Source organism: Strix uralensis, chromosome 11 (assembly GCF_047716275.1).
Source record: "Strix uralensis isolate ZFMK-TIS-50842 chromosome 11, bStrUra1, whole genome shotgun sequence".
Taxonomy (NCBI): domain Eukaryota; kingdom Metazoa; phylum Chordata; class Aves; order Strigiformes; family Strigidae; genus Strix; species Strix uralensis.
This window is the reverse complement of record NC_133982.1, coordinates 25,082,091-25,099,372: the sequence shown is the minus strand read 5'-3', so window position 1 is coordinate 25,099,372 and position 17,282 is coordinate 25,082,091. Positions and strand designations below refer to the sequence as shown.

The 17,282-nt window shown below is 44.3% G+C and overlaps 1 protein-coding gene across 1 annotated transcript in view; it reads left to right on the top strand.

The window, feature by feature from the left end:
• The first annotated feature begins 9,242 nt into the window (after nucleotides 1–9,242).
• RFX7 (regulatory factor X7) overlaps nucleotides 9,243–17,282 on the top strand; it is a 53,605-nt gene continuing 45,565 nt past the window's right edge. Inside the window, exon 1 of the mRNA XM_074879872.1 lies at nucleotides 9,243–9,639. Coding sequence (XP_074735973.1) covers nucleotides 9,494–9,639 — 146 coding nt within the window. The 5' untranslated portion in view covers nucleotides 9,243–9,493. The remainder of the gene's footprint in view (nucleotides 9,640–17,282) is intronic.

The following is a 17,282-nucleotide window of genomic DNA, read 5'->3' as shown; positions in this document are numbered from 1 at the left end:
GGCTTCATCCCCATCTCAGTGGTACCTTTCCTGATAGCCTAATTTTGGCTCTGAGATAGATCCAGTGCCTAGATAGGATAAGTATAAGATTTCAGCCAGATGGATTATGAACAACATTTTCTTTTTGATGTTCTTGGCTCCAACCCCACAGAAGATTGCTTCAGCCCAACAGAATAAAATAGCGTCCTTCAGGCAGCTAAGCCCATTGCCTTACTTTAGCATGCAATGTAATTATCCTGTATGTTCCTTATAACAGGTATTCCGCTCAATGCTTCTGTTTTGCACCTGAAATCTGAACGTGCTGCTGACTTCAGAACCACACAGTGCAAACTTCCTTATATAAGGTAGGTGAAGGCATTAAGAATCTGGACCTATGTATAGTATCATAAATAAAGAGTCTTTCGTTTCTTACATTTCACCGTGATAAGAAAAAATAATGTCCTTGCTCCACTGAGCTATATGCTGGTGAGGAAAATTCCCTGTGAAACTTATAAACCTATTCAATGCAAATAGATAATACGACTTTTTTTCCCAAGTTGATTCAAATTGTAAATGAATGAGATTTAGTCCACCAGTCCTTACTGAGTATTTCTGCAATCACATATTCATGCTGAGGAAAACCTTTCAGTGGGATTCTTTGCAGGATAAATCTTTGCCAGCTATTGGAAGCGGGGTCATTGCACAGATACTAACAATTTCCTCCTACTTATCAAATGCAGCACAAATCTGCCTGGCATCTTTGTTAATTATTTAGAGTGTAGCAGACAGAGATAATATTCCTAGAATTATTATTGGAAGAATTTACAATCTATTATGAGGTGAAAGCGATTTTGATATATGAGCAGTATTGGGAGGAACTGCCAGTGTGAAAACTCAAACTGGATCTGTGTGCATAATATTCTTGTCTCACAGGAAGTAGTGGGAGTAATATGTGAAAAAGAGTTGTTCACAAATCAGTATCCTTGGAAGCTCTCTAGATGACTTTTCCTGCACTTAGTGATATTCTGCAAAAAGAAAGATCCTCTTCCCCCTTCTAGAGCCTTTTTATGTCACAAAAGGTGCACAAAACCCACAAGTGTAACAGCTCACGCTGGTTCTTCAGCAGGGATGCAGAGTAAGATGAGGTTCAAAACAAAGGCTCCAGTCCATGATGGTGGTTACAACTACAAATCTTAGCGCAAAATAATGTTAATCATTAAAACAAAGGTATTCTTAAAACGGTCTCCATTATTAAAGGCTGATTTATCTTTCCACATTATAGTGGGATGAATACCAGACAAGCCTTTGCATTGCCCTCACTCATAGCTTAACTGGAATCACAAACAGTTTTCATGATGTCCACAGCCTGCAAAAGATTTGTATTCCAAGTGTATGCTTAGACGTTGTTCCAGATTGTACTTCTTTCCTGAAGCATGCACTGACAAGCTATTCAGCATGTTTATTACTGTACAACACTGTGAGCCAACTAATGTTTATTACTGGCTGCGCATTAGGTCAATCCAGAGTTTCACCACAACAAGGTACATTTTAAATGGGTTGTACCTGAAGGGCACTTATCTCTTATGGATCAGCTTAGTGGGGAGAAGAACCTGCATCTTAGTAAGGATGTGCTGAGCTCCCACCTCTAGCCTCAGTGGAGAGCAGGCAGAGTGACAAGTCCTGTACTTGTATTCCCCAAGCACAACCACTCTTGATTTGTACCTGGCCTTTTTCCAGGGCTCTGGGATGGAGGAAATCCTCCTTATGTCCTGCCTCACTCCATATAGCTGCACTAAGGCCAACTGCAATTACTGGCATGTGTATTATATTGAATAATTAAGTCCATGTAACATCATAAATATATGTGTATTATACCTAAGTTATGTTCATAGAGCAAAGATGCATCCATAAATATATGTACCAGACTGCTCCATCTATAGAAGACAGATGGTATTTATTCTATATTAATTAATATCACGTGCAGAATTTCCTCCCTCTTTAAATATCTTGAACATCCTTTTTTAAAATCTAAATGTACACATACAGACTCTTTTTGCTTTGACATCTGACCTTTGTATTTTGTCTCCATTCAACATAGGTGGCCTTGGTTTGATCTTCTAACTACTATCTTATCTTGTGTATCTTCAATCTAAATGTCATTATTGTAATTCTACTTTCTACTTAAGTTAATCAATTGATTTAATCAATTTAAAGATGGAAAGGAAACAGTGGTGCTAAGCCTCCTGAAATTTGTGGAGTTAATAGGTCAAGTTTGACAGGGTTTGGGTCTGCAGGTGTTGGCTTTTGCTGGCCATCACCTTTTTTTATAGTTTGTTTTTTCTTAGTCACTTGTTTCAGAATAGTGTTACACATAAGGCTGAAATCCTGTCACTGCTGAGATTTCACTGTTCGGTGTAACTTGTTCAGAAATACTGCTTGAGACATGTGGTCTTTGCCATTGTAGTCTTACACTGGAACATTTCTGCCTTACAACTAGAGCCACACATAGATGTGGCTATAAAAAAAAAAGCAATGGCACTACCATGGATATTCAAACCCCATTGCTTTAAGGGACACTCTAAAGGAAACTAGGACAAAAACTTGACCTATTTTAAAAGACATGGCAATCTGTTCTTTTAAAAAATCTTTCACACTTCATTGAGTCCTTCTCTCTCTCTCCTATACCATGAAAATATCATACAGTAGCAAGATTCAGAATTCTTCTATCTCTGTACAACTTCCCATACAAATATTGCAAGCTGAAGTCTTCAGTCTGACAATTTAATTTTTCTCCATCAGTGATCTTGAGGAAGAAATCATCTTAAAAATTAGCAAATGCATAAACTGAACTAGTTAGGTGTAGCTAACTAAAATTGCTACATCACTGCACTCTCTCCCTAGCGTTAGCCACAATGGACCCATTTGGCATCCAAAAGATCTTAGGCTCCATAAAGGATTTTTGCTTCTAGGGACTTCTATGTTTTGAATTTGAAAACCAGGAGCAGTGAGCCATATTTCTGTTATTTTGTTGTTTGAAATCTGGCTGTGAAACTCTATTTACTTTGTGTTGGACTCCCGCCAGAGGAGGCCTGGTTTCAGCAGATGGTCTCGGAGCAGAGGCCAGACGTTTCCTGCTGCGTCCTGACGAGGCACTGATAGCACCGCTCCCAGGCACAGGCAGCGCTGCCTTCAGCAGCCACTGACGCTGGAGGTGCAGTGACGGCTGCAGAAAGGTTGTGGAGTCCATGAAGCAGCCCTTGGGGCAAAAGCCTTCTTGGACAAGAGGGTCCTGACGTGGTGCTCAGAGGTGGTGGGGCTGCCGACCAGAAGATGAGCAGGCGAAGGGCCGGAGTTTTGACCAAGAAGAACTGAAGTGTTAAAACCAGATGGACATAAACCAGTAGTGAGGAGATGTGATTGCTTTGATCTTTGACAGCACACCCCACTGTCTTGTCAGAGATAGAGAGTTGAAAGAAGAAAGACAAAATGGGAGGCTATGGCATCGTACTGTTGTGTGGGTTTACCTGTCTGCTCTACAGGCACAATGTGCAGGTAGCATTTTGCTTTCTCCCCATTTCTGAGGAGCAGCTTCTCTGAGGACAAAAATCCTTAATGTGTTCTCAGGCTGGGGTTTGATCTTTCAAGATACTGCTTGCTCACAAGATGGGGAATCAAAGGGCAAGGCCATAATTGCAAGTACTTGTGTATCGCTGGATCGCTGCCTTGCCAATTTGCATACAGGAGAGCATGCAAACAAATTTCTCAGCAGGCCATAAGACTTGGAAATCCTCCAGGATTCCTTCAGGCAGCAGTAAGATTAAGGACATCCATAGTTCATCTGGGGATCCAGAGCTTGGACCAGCATAGCTGAAATTCATTGTTCTTGTGCCATGCGGTTCTGCATTTGGGGATTTAGTGCTCTCCCACCCTGTGCTATCAGATACCTGGAGCCACTGCATTACTGTGTGAGGCTTATTTGGGTCATGATTTTGTGCAGGTGGCAAGGCCCCTGTGAACTGCAGCTGGCCCTCCCTTGCACTCAAGCCATTCTGCAGGTAGGGTCTCAAAAGGAAAAATAAGATCAAGGAAAGACTGAAGTGTTGATTGCTTTGTTACATGAAACTTGCATATATTTCTCTCTCCTTAGCCTTGATTCTGCCAGAATCTCCCTAAAACTGATCCTCTGGGTCAGCACAAGAGACAGCTGACAAGATCAGGCATCTGCGTAGGGTTCTGACTGAAAATATTTTCCGTCTAACTTCTACTTGCAGGAGCATCAAATATTCAACAACACTGAAAATGGAAGGATGTCTCTGTTTAAAACCTCATTCAGTCAAGTATCAAACTTCGGTATTTCTTTAAGTGACAGCCCTTCCTTCCTACTCATCAGCCTTGTACATGACAGTCTGAATCACCATTTTCGAGACCCACTGTTCTCTTCTAAGTAGTTTTCTTAGGCTGTGGTAGTTGGTGCCTTTTTCTTCCTTACCAACTTCTTCCAGCTTGAAGACAAGCATGCGATATATAGGAACATCATACTCATAACTTTTTCAAACTCAGCAGCTGGGCCAGTTTGACATTACATTGAGACAAAGATTTATTGTACTGTACAGAGGAGGCAGTCTACAGAAATGAAAAGTTTCAAACTGTATCATCAAAGAACTTGGGCGGATCTTGGAAATTTAATCTCGTTATCATGATTTACAGAATGCAAACGATCTGTGCATTACCCCAGCAAAATGCCATACTCCTCTTCTGACCAACCATGGCAACTACAGCCAAGCTTGTGTGGGCCTGGGCCATGGCTGTCTTGTACCTGGTGATCATCCACATCTGCACAAATGCACACCCATTTCACTAGCGCCTTAAAGTTGCCTTGCAGAGAAATAAATGACTAAATGGATGGCAAAGCAGAGAACTGGAGCTGTGGTTGCAAAGAAAACTGTTTCCATAACCAGTCACAATGGTAGCTAATGCTCATTCTTTGCTGGAGAAGGACTTGTGACCATGGGGCCTACCTCAGACTTCCCCAGCAATTTTTTTAATGTTTCCCGTTATTTGCCAGGTTGCCATACTGCCCCCCACACAACACTTGCACCTGCTCCAAACAGATGCTGCAAGACCCATCAAAGCTTGGCGAAGTTCTAGTCAAGCAGGCTTTCATTATAATTCAAATAGCCCCCTTTTCACTGCCAGGTTTGAGCACAGCCCAGTTTCTCCTGTCAGTTGGTATGATATGAGTTTCAAGTTTTCCTAAGTAAACTGGATTTTTTTTTTTTTTAAATAATTGAAACCATAAAAGTTGAAGTATTCCTTAAAATTGGTTAGGTGAATTAGCAGTTATTGCACTTGCATTTTACAGGTGCTACACATGAACTGAGATAACAAAATAAAGAGAACCAGAGGGAGATGTCTTGGGCATAGCTCCGGATACATGGAGACAGACATCCCTGGGGAAGGAGAGTTGCAAAAAGGCATCAAAATGGAGTTCACTGAACTAGCGTTTAAAGCTTTTGGAAAGTGTCTTTTTTTAGCAAGACTTTAAAGCCAATTATACTCACAGAATATGTTTTATGTTTGTCTTGAGGATAAAGATAGCAAGATTTCATTATTTATCTGCCTCATAGCTCAGGTTAGTCTCTGAGCATGCAGGTCTCTGGCCCTGTGCTAGACAAGAGGTGACAGATCCCTCTCTGTTGACAGGAGAGCGGGAAGAGCACCTTCCCCTCAGTGCTGGCTGTGAGCTGGAGAAAGGGCAGTGAGGCATTCCTCCTTGAAAGCATGAGACACTATATTCCCCAACTGTCAGAGACTATTCATAGCAGGGAAGAAAAAACAAAACAAAACCATGCTAAAGTGGCTAAAGTAGAGAAAATCCTGGAAAATAGGTTAGACAGTATTTAAGCACAACTTTTCCCTGCAGAGAGGGCTTGTGTTAGATCCTAAGCTCCAGAAATGGAGGAAAAATAAACACAGCTTTTGGAATTAACCTGGCAAAATGGAGTTAGCTTCTGCCTGTCACAGGCCCGCATGGTGGAGATTGTCTTCATGCAGACAGCTGGCTCCCTCTTTCCCCCAAATGGCTCTTTCGTTCTCTTTTGAAGATCATCCCCTAATCAATATATCTGTCCGACGCAGCAGGCCTCCAGTGCTCTTGAGTTAGAAAAGACAGGAATTTTATTGCTAATACAGCAACATCAGTTTCTAGACAAGCAAAATCTGTCTGCAAGAAGGCAGAGGAGTACAGGAAGCCCCCAGCCTACCTGCCCTGAGCTCAGCTGCTGCGCTTTTCAGTAAAAACAGACATTTGGAAAACAGAAAGGAACAAGTAAGATCCTGGTCCTGCAAATACTGGTCAGGTTTCTGACATGCTTAAACTTTCACACATGCCTTTGTTTACAGTAATGGAACTTAAAATTAACTCCTTTGTATTACTTTTTGTGTGGTTTTTATACAGTGCTGATGAGGAGCTCAATCTCTGCATCAAACAAAGGTGTACAGAGCCATTAGGTACAAGAACTCCAGCAGATGGTTGTAGTGGTCCTCAGTGGATATTCCCCGGAGGTCTCCAGTCAGTCCATCTGAGTTCAGGTTCATCCCTTAGTTGTTAAATAATGCCCCTCAGGGTCTTCAAGTTAATTCTGTCAGCATAAGTTCTTTGTTTACACAATTATTCTGGATCTATTTGTTCTTTGCTTTAGTGGTATGTAATCATGTAAAGTGCATATAAGATGCCGCCATTCTTCTTTCACTCCTTTTGCCCAGGTGCAGAGACTCTACAGAACACTGGGCAAGTTCAGCTGGTTATGTAGGAGTCAGCTAAAATGGCCTCCATTTATGGGCCTACCTACTGCATAAAGGGAAAAATTCCTCATGCGGTGTTAAAACATGCACGTAACAAACCTGCGCCAAACCCTGCGCTCAGCCACACTGAGGGAACGTGAGGAAAGCACCGAGGGGGAATTACTCCTGATATGAAAAAGGCTCTTAAGAGGACAGAGCGTGGGCTCCTCTGCTGCAGCTATACACAACACAGCCCCATTTCTTTCAGGTACCATGCTGGAAGGAAATGTTATTCACTGCTAGGCCTGAGGAGGAAATCTCTACACAAAATGGGACCCCAATCTCATTTTGGGCCTCTGTGCAATCTTATTTTGGGCCTACTAATCAAACCCAGCGGTAGAGACTGGCTTACAGTTGAAAGGCTTCACACCAAAAAGCACAGAAAAAAAGTATATTTTTTTAAAGAAAAAGGTGAATTGATGGTGAGATATGGGAGTACAGACACAGCTTTTGAGGCTCACTGACCACTTCCACCACAAAAATGCAACCTGGGAGTCTGGCCCACTTATTTAATCTCTGTGCCAATCTATTCACATTCTGCCCTAAAACACCTGGTGTGATTACAGGGTGGTAGTGGTGGCCCTGGGGTGCTGGCCCGTGACTGGCACGGCAGATTTTGCAGAAGAGATGTGACTAATTTATTTTTTTGGTCATATGGTGCCCATACAGCTGTAAACAAGTGTGATTACATTTTGACATGCCTGGGAACTAAATTCATGAGGAACTAAATAACAAATTTGTCTTCCAACTGCCAGCTTAGACTGAAAGCAACACTGAAATTATGTATATTTTTCTAATTGTTTGTAATAGTCTATGATCCTGCAAACATGATGCACATCTGTTGAACTTTATTCTGATATGTAGGCCCATCGATTTCAGTCAGGGACTCAGAGGTACGCATTGGCCAGAATGTTTTTATGGCTGGGATCCGTGTGGGTTAAGCTCTCGCTTTCAAGAGAGGCAACCCTAGCTGTGTTGATACAATTGGTATGAAGTGCAAATTGCCACAAAACTAGAAAATATCACCAAGGACATTCACCTGTGTCTTCCTGTGCCAGTTTATATGCATACTGATGTAGTTTTCCTGCAAAAAGCATTACGGTTAGGGATTTAAAATTGATTACTTTTCTGTTTACTTCTGATTACAATTTTTACTTGTATTTTTCTCTTCTTTTTTTGGATGCCCTTCAGAAATTTGCAATTAAAGTTGAAAAACACGCTTTACTAAGAGGCAGAAACACGAGAGCTTAGTTTTTGGCGTTCTGATGAGAGGTTTTATAAGGAGAAGAAAATCACCATCGTCATAGCCATTAACGTTCTGATTTTGGAGCAGTGGAAACGTAAGTGAAGATTTATTTTTGAAAAGTCTCGCTTTGGTTGGTGACATAGTAATTTACAAATACTTATCTCCTAAATTTAGCATGCCATGTCTCCATGTGTGTATTTACATTATTAGTCGTCTTTAGGCCCACATTTCCTGTGGTCAGCGTAGGTAGGAAGTCACTCCTTTATCCTTGTGTACCACCATTAGAAGGGGTGGCTGCACGTCCATCTCCCTGCCAAGTGCTGCCCCAGCAGGCAGAGCGTGAAAATTGAGAATTGCCATCGGAACACTGCCAGAATTGGAGTGATTGGGAAAAGAAGGGCAGCACAGGGGCAGCTTGAGCCCTCTTTGTCGTTCACAGAAAGCCCGTGGGCCTCATGGCCCCATGTATGTCCAAGGGACACAGGAGGAGGCCGAGGGCAAGGGAGGCCCCGGCCTGCCACCGCCCCGTGTCGATGGCTGGCTTCCTCGGAGAGGTGTAAGCAGTGAGGAATTTGTTTTCTTTTTTTTTTTTTTTTAACCAAGGAGCGTTTCAGGAGCGCTGCCCGCATGGGAGGGTGCAGGGAGCACCCCGAGGAGCGGGGCGGCAGTGGTGCAGCCAGCTGATGTAATGCTGCTGCCGCCGCAGGAGCGGGCTTCACGTGTCTCCAGTGCGCAGCTATGCGCTCGGGGCACCCGAGAGAAGTCGGGCACATCTACGTGTATTATCTACATATGTATATATATATAAAATGTACACACACACACGCAGACACACACACACACGTGCTGTTTTCGCCGCCGTCGCGCAGTGGCGGCCGCCCCCGCAAAGCCGGGCCGCTCCGGGAGGAGCCCGCGAGTCCCCGCGGGGGTCCGCAGGCCCCAGCCCGGGGCTCTCGGAGGGTCCGCCCCCCCCCCCCCCCCCCGGCCCGCTCCGCCCCGGCCCCGGCTCGCTGCCGCCGCCGGCCGCGCCCCCGGCCCCGGCCTCGGCCCCCTCCCCGGCGGCGGCGCGGGGCGGCCCGTCTGCTCGGGCAGCGCCGAGCCTGCGCACTCGGCGCCCGGGCGGGCACGGCGGCCGCGGGGCGAGGAGCGGCGGCGGCGGCGCGGGGCGGGCCGGGCCAGGTGCTGCGAGGCGGGGGAGCGCGGAGCGACCCTGCGCGGGGGCGGCGGCGGCGGCGGAGGAGGCCGGGCCGCCATGCGCCGTGCCGCGGGCCGGGCTCGCCATCCTGCGGCGTAGCGGCGGGACGCGGCTCGGCTTTCCGCCCGTGATGTCCCCCGGGCAACAGGGGAAGGCGACTCACTCGAGGGCTGCGGCAGAGGCCTAGTGCGGCCAGCGCCGCTCCGCGTCCCCGCCGCCGCCGCGCCCCCATGGCCGAGGAGCAGCAGCCGGAGGGGCAGCCGCCGCGGCGGCTCGCCGGCACCCCCGCGCCCGGCGGGGCCCTGCCGGCCCTGGTGCCGGGGCTGCAGGGCGGCGAGGCCAGCGCGCTGCAGCACAAGATCCGCAGCTCCATCTGGTAAGGGCCGGGCCCCGCCGCCGCCCGGGTCGGCTGCGCCCCGGGCCGCGCTCGGGTACTCGGGGGGAGCGGAGTGGGGTGTGAGGGGGGCGGGGGGGGCCGCGCGGGCGCGGCCCCTTTGTGCTGGGAAGCGCGGAGCTGCGCGCGGAGCTGCCTGCGGCCCCCCCCCGTGGGGCTGCGCCCGTAGACGCGCACCGCGGGCGGCCGTGCGGAAAACACGCGTGGTCGCGGGCAGGTGCGCTGGTTACGCGGCCGGAGGCTCATGGCTGTTGCCGTGCCTGGCGCTGGTTATTTTCCAGGAATGAGGCAGCCGCCCGTGTGCCGGGGGTGGGTGCGCGGCGCTGCCCGCTTGCGCTCAGCGGTAATGGTCGTTACGGAGCGGCTCTGGTCAGACGGATGGGTACAATCTCACCTGCTGAAGGCATTTTAATTAGTCGGCGTCTTAGGCGGCCCCTCTGGTTTTACGTCTGTGTTTTTGAACGTTCACACGAGACCCCCAGCACGGAGTGTTGATGCAGCAGGGAATGCAGAGCGTTGCAGTAAGGGTGCATTTTCCCAGCCTCCCTGTAAACCTCTGTTCTTCCGAGTTTCCAGTCTGGCAGTTGAAATGCAATTTTGGCTGAAACTTGTGACGATGGTTTGCAAGTTCCTGCACAGGAATCCAGTTTGTTGTTGGTTTTGGTTTTCTTTTTTTTCTAAAAATTAAAACAGTACTCACAATAAACCAACGTTTTACTGAAGAATATTTATTTTGTGTGTTTTTGGGGAAAAAAAGGTGTTTACCTTGCCCTGCAAATAAATATTTTTTTTTTTAAATAATATCTGCCAGAGGCTGTCACCAGCAGCATTTGTATTTTATGTATGTTTTTAAAAGCTACTTTTGGCTGAGGGGACTGATAAAGTATTGTGAAAGTTGAGAGTTGGAAATAGAGGTTACTCATATATAATGTTTTCCTTTATATACACCATATATATTGATATACATATACTAATAAAAACATACTGATCTAGCTTGCATATTCCTTCATACTGTAGTTAGGTTTATGGTGTGAATTGATGTAGTTGGAAAAGAAAGAATCGAAATATAATTTTACCTTCAGATTCTCTTATTGTATGGTATACTGAAATTGCATTTATTGTTTGGTTGCTCTTTGTTTGTTTTTAATTTAAACAGTAAATAATAATTTACTGTCCTTAATCCACACTTGCTACCTTTTGTTTTGTTTTTTTTCTGCAATGTGACCTAGAGAAGGAATGTGAGCTGCAAAATTTCCTGTCTGTTTAGATCATGAAATCTTCACACCCTCCTAATTTATTATGGTATTTAGTGATGGCCTTTTTATATTTTCTTCTATTTCCATGAATGTGCTGTTTGGAAATGAGCCTCAGAGGGCATGTTTACATTGCATTCAGATTAGGTATCACGTCCAAGTTGAAGACAAAATGGCTACTAAGAAAAACCTCTGCTTTTATTATGGGCTTTCTTTTCAAGGAAAGAGAGTGCATATGTTAGGCTTTTAAATGAAGGCTGCTTATTTGATTCAGGTAAACTTGATGAATTGCCCAAGCCCACCTTTGGTACAAAGGAATGCAGCGTTTTGCCCGGCCTAAGTGGCTCGCCTGGTGCCATGTGCCTGTGACCAGCAGAGCCTTTGCCAGCACCTTGCAGCCCTGTCTCCTGGTACTTCCACAGACATTCCTCACCTCCGCGCCAGGATTCCTCCTGGCTACCTGCTCCTGCACCAGGCTGGGACTTCCCTGCTGCTTTGAGGCAGCATCTGTTCCCTGCGGGTTATGCTGTTGAAATGCAGTATTTGAAAATAAGGTTATTTTTTATAAGAAAGCCTTTTCCTTGGTATCTTCAAATCTTTTGTCTGGACCACTATAAATTCTGTGTTTCTGTATTGTGATCAAGCAGTCTTCATTTGAGGCTGGAGTTTATTGTTAATTTGCATCTTCATGTGGATGTGGTGCTTGTTTTTGAGCAGCAAGGATGAGGAGCATTGCCAGGGAAGTCGTGCACGCTGCACTTGGAGTAAACAGTGGAAAGTCTCCTTCTGTAGTTGCAGTCTCAGATCGGCTGTTCTGTTCAGTGGGTGCTGGATGCTGGTGACAGAAACAGTGGGAGAGGTTGTGAAAGGCTGCTTGTGAAAATGGCAGTGCTCTGTTCTTAACTAGGTGTAACATGCAGGAGAGCTTCCTCTTTTCTGCCTTTCCTCCTCTTCCTCCCTTCTTGCCCTGCTGTGCCAGTTGTGTGTGCTGGCAGGTTGGCATGTTCAATTTCTCCTTTGCTTCCCAAAGGGTTTAGCACATCTAAATTAGTACTCTTCTGTATTGTTTCCTCTCCACCTCTTTTCTCCTACATGCTTGTGCATAGTGGATGGATCTTTTTAGTTGGTTGTGTGTGTTTTTTTGTTGTGTTTTTTTTTTTAAAAAAAAGGTTTCAGTCTTCAAATTGTGTCGTCAATGAAAATAGCAAAATATAGCAGCTACTCAAATACTGGACTTGAGGATCACAAACAAGTCTGTGCTTGTCCTTCCACTGTACAGACAAATATAAATATAGTGTGTGATGTAGGCCTCGAGTGCAACAATGAGTTATTCATTATCTCAACTCATACTTAATTTATTCTGTTTATTAAATTAAAACATAGTTTGACAAAAGTAGCTCAAGCAATTGAGAACATGTGGAGTCCCTTAAAATGAAACAATAGGTTAGGTCCTGCTGGTTAAAATTGCAGGCACGGTCAACATATGTACTGGAAACTTAAAAATGTGCTTGCTAGGAGTCCAGTCTGTGTTTTGGGGATTTTGGGGGGTTTTCTTGCATTTAAAGTGACCATTAGTTTGGACTGAGGAGGGGAAGATAAGAGTTACTTAGCTGTCCTTAAAAACAAGTCAGGAAGTATTTATTTGCATTACAACATCACATACAGGTATTTAATTTCTGTTTGGTCACAATAGTTAAAGTCCATTGCTGTCTAACTGTATCTTTTTCTTGTCTGCCCCACTTGAACACACCTAGCAAAGTGGTGTCCGTTTTTGTTTTGTGTTGTGTATGTGAGCTGCTGGGGCAGTTGGATGTGTTCTTACAGTGTTGATGAAACAGGCAGAAATAATATTAGATGTCTTTTCCCATTGATGGATTAGAGGTCTAGATGGGGAGAACACGTCTTTGGGAGCCCAGCCTGGCTGATTAGTGTCAGGTTGGGCGGGTTTGTAAATTGCCCAGGTCTTCGCTGGACACTGGGCCTTAATCGCCCTGTTTTTATTTCCCTTTAGATTCATTAAAGCTTTCATATATATTAATAGCTTTTTGTCCAGACGTTAGAGCCCGAGGCGGGAAAACCTCCCTAGTCAGCTGTCTGAGCATATAGACTAATGGGGTTTCAATTATTTTCTTCGGGTGAGGGTACTGTATTACCAAATGTGTTTTATTTGTATATGATATTTCTGTAGCCAAACATATGGTGGTGAAGACAGAGTCTGCTCAATATTACATTAAGTTGCCAAAGAATATCCTATAGCTGAAGACAGCCAGTGATGTACGTATGTAAAAGCAGTGTGGCACAAGGATTTAGATGTGGAGATGACCAAGGGAGGAAAGGTGTTGGCTGAGGGTCTGCTCTGGCTGGTGTGAAAGAAAAAGACTAACACTTTTAGGCTATTTAATCCTTCCACTCACTGTATTAATCTAAAATCCAGTCCGTAGCTGTGAACATTGGAGGAACGGACGGGTTTGTTTTCTTGTTCACTGTTGCGAATAACCGGTGATGATTCTTCAATCAGTACTTGTTTACTGTTGTAAATAGTAATCTGGTGCTCACATCTGTGCGCGGGTTGGCCCCAGCTTCTTTCACCTTGCCTGCATCTCAGCTCTTTTTGTCCTAAAGGCATCTGTTAGGTTTGAATATAATAATTCTGCTGAAGAGATTAATTTCTCTCCTCCCCCCCTCCTCCTCCAATATCTCGTGTGTAAACCAAGCTGAGGACCAGGCGGCATGGAGTGGCAAACACAAAAGCATTGCTTTTGCAGCCATTTCAGTTGGACGTGGGTGTGGGTTTCAGATCCATAATTTTTGTCCTCAAATTGCTCTTCTAGCTAGAAGTTGTATTGGAAAACCACATGAGCTAGGCTGGGCAGTGCCAAAATTATATGTCCTAAGGCCCAGTTTGTCTCATGTTGAAGGGGGAGTAGGAGGTGAATTGTGCGCTTGTTAGTTTTGGCCTCTTGGTATCATGGTAGAAAACCAGATTAGCTGATTATAACATCAATATTTTCTAATCTTTGGAAGGCTCCGTTCTTTCTTACAACTTACATCATTCCCGTTCCCTCCTGCAATTGCATCCATCACTCCTCATTAGGCATTGTCAGCAAGTGTGGATCATCACTTAGCTGTTGGCAGAACAAATGTTCTGCAATTTGGGAAATGCCATTGAGATTTTTCATAATAGGAATTGCTACTTATTTGTATGATCAGGTCATCAGAAAAAATTATTGACAGTCTTGATATTTTTAATAAAATACCTGGCAATGAAGCAATGAAGCAATGAAGCTCAAGGGGTATGTGTTTCAGGCTCTTTGCAAATACAGGTGAAAACACCTCTTTGGTAGTTCTCTTCTGCAGTTGAAATTCCTGTAACACCCTTTATTTTTTTAAAACACAGATTTCTTGAGTCAGGTTGGATTAATCTGCATTTGCTCTTTTTTTAATTCTCTGTAGCTCAGGAGAAGGAGGCAGGGAATAAGAACAAAGAAGAACCCCAAAACAGAAAGCCTCCATATTTTGTTAAAAGGTCTGTCAGAATTGAGTGGAGAACTTAATATATCCTGTAACTGATTACAGACTCTTTGTGGTTATTCTGTGCCCCCCACCCAAAATGCTCCAGCCACCATTCCTTCCTTCATCCTGGTTAATTCATCGATGGAGGTGGGAGACAACACTTACAATTCATCAATAAAAGATTACTAACTATTGTGAGGAAGAGCTAATAATTATCACTGACAGGCATACAGGCTGCGCTCATTTCACTAAATATGTGTAACATCAGAATTGTGTTTACCTCCTTTGAAAAAGTACTTTGAGCCCCTCAGCTACAAGATGCTGTGTAGAACTACAAAAATTTCTTGTCACTAACCAGTTTTCCCTGGCTTTATGGTTCCATTGTTTACAGGTGATGGTGAGACTTGCTTGTCCTGAACATATTTCCCAATATGGTGTATAAGCAGTCAAATGCATAGGAAAAAATTGAGCTGTGGACCATGTTTTAGAGTAGTTCTTGATGATTTCAGGGAAGGTCAGCCTTCCTTGGGCAAAGCATTTAGCAGCATGTCATTCTCCTTCACACTCTGCTTCCCCAAATGGATAGGAACAGAAAGTGGAATTTATTTCATTTGACTTCCATCTGTTTCTGTATGAGTTGGTCAAGGTTAGCTCCTTCTTAGCCATTGTGGAGAAAAATGCACTTCTGAGTTGAGGGCCATCTCCTTGGGAAGACATTTCCATAAAACAATCCATCCGATCACTTGATGTGCCTATTTCTCTTTGACTGTAAACAAATTTTAAACTGTGTGCCAGGGTGTAACCATCTGTGGTGCAGATCTCTTGAATTGCGCGAAATAAATCCTACACCATTTGTCACTTTTTCAATCTGACTTCTTTTCCTGGAGGATGGTCACTCCATCCCCTCGTAGGTTGTTTTGGAGATCTTCCATTCCCTCGAACGAGGTCCAGGTACGCCCTTTATCTATTACTGCACATTCTTGTATGGAGGAAACCCTCCTTTTGGAGGGAGCCCCCCACCCAGAAGAATTTCTTCTCCCCAAAGTGGCTTAAAAAAAGCATTTAGTATTCTCTGCTGCCGTGCATCCCCTTGCTATTGGGAAAGCCTTCCTCCATGCTGCCGACTGCCGGGAGCGGGCAGGTCAGCGGCACGCAGCAGGCAGTGCCAGATCAGCGTGGGAGGAGAAGCAACTTTCCAAAACGGGGCACGGCCACCACGGTGGTGGAGTTTCTAGGTCAGCAGGTGTGGAAGCCAATTTGGTCTGCAGGCATTTTTACAAGGTTAGAAAATAAACCTGAATAAAATGAATGCTGACCTTTATGTAACCTTTTGAGAATGGAGTTGAGGTTTTATTGAATATCCTGGCTCCGAGTTGGATGGAATGGCTTTGCAGAAAAAAGATCTTTGTAAATCTGCTTTTAGGAAGAGTGGATTTTTCAGTCTTGCTTGTGGGTGTTTGTCTTTGTTTCTTGAAACAATAGGATCTAATAAAGTGTATGGGGGGAAAACAATATTCAAGTAATATAAAAGATTTGGCTAAGTTTTACTGCTGTTCATTTAAAATGCATAGGAGTGCATTAAATTGTTGACTTCACAACATCAGACATATGCAATTCCTTGTTTCATAAACATTTTACTTTCCACCGCAGGAGTTCCCTTCATTGAAGCAAGTCAGATGGTGTGACGTTGTGATTCAGAGCAGCATTTCTAATTAGTTCTTAATAAGCACAGAATTGCAGGACTGTCATCCCAGGCCTCCGTAGCTGGGTTGCTTGCCATTTGGGGCAGTTCTGTTTGATTTGCATGTCTCTGTATGCTGTTGGCGAGTTGAAATCTAGATCTCTATCTGAAATTTGGATTTCACGTTTTCATCCTCAAATTTTCTGTATGCCATATAAATTAATCAGAAATAATACTGTAACTGGGTGAGATGACAGTACTGCTTGGGTTTGAGTGATCAGATTTACACTGAAGCACTGATTAATCTTTTAATTAATTGGGGCTTGGGGTGGTTTTGTTAGTCTTTTTGTGTGTGTCTGTGTAGTTTTGAGAGCAGGGGTTGAGCTTAATGTTTTTATACAGATCCCATAACTTATGTATGTTCCCTTCTCTTGTTACTCCACTCTGCTGCTTGCCAAACAGAAGTATTTGGAGAAGGGCCAGAGCTGCAAAATTCAGATCAGGATCCAAATTTGGATTTTTGGTTCAAGTCTTTCTAATAGCTAATATTACAAAGCCTCACATATAAATAAGGAACTTCTTATTTTTAAACTGCAAAGAGGAAATGTAGGTAGCTTTCTAGCTTGCCTCTGGAGCAGTCCAGGTAGAATGCTGGATTGTATGTTTGAAAAGTTATCAGGCGATTCAAAAGGTAAATTAAATAGATGAAAATGCAGTGCTTTGTCACCCAGAAAGAGCCCAGCCAGAAGGCCAGCATGAGTTGGTACTTTCAAGCGAGTGAGAAGAATCCCCTAAACACATCAAAAAAAATTCTGAAAGTGCTGGGGTATTCTATTCTGTTCCCTCAGATCTTTGGGAATTTTGAGGGTTTGGTTTGTTCTAAATGGAGTTAGCCAGTATCTCAATTTTAATGCTTTCTTGATTTAATGGAAAAAGGATTATCTGTCATCAAGTAGGATGCTTGTTATCGGCTGCTGTGCCATCAACAGGCTTTCAGTAAGCTGCCAAGTGTTTTCTGTTGTTGAATGTTTAATCATTAAGACAGTGGAAAAAACACTAAAAACTTCCTGAATATTTTCCCTGTTGCTTGTTTTTAATTGCTTGTGGTTGCTGCAGTGACATTGTACCAGTCAAAGGGTGAGGAGGCCGGGTTTTGCTGCGGGTGGGACCAGGGGTGG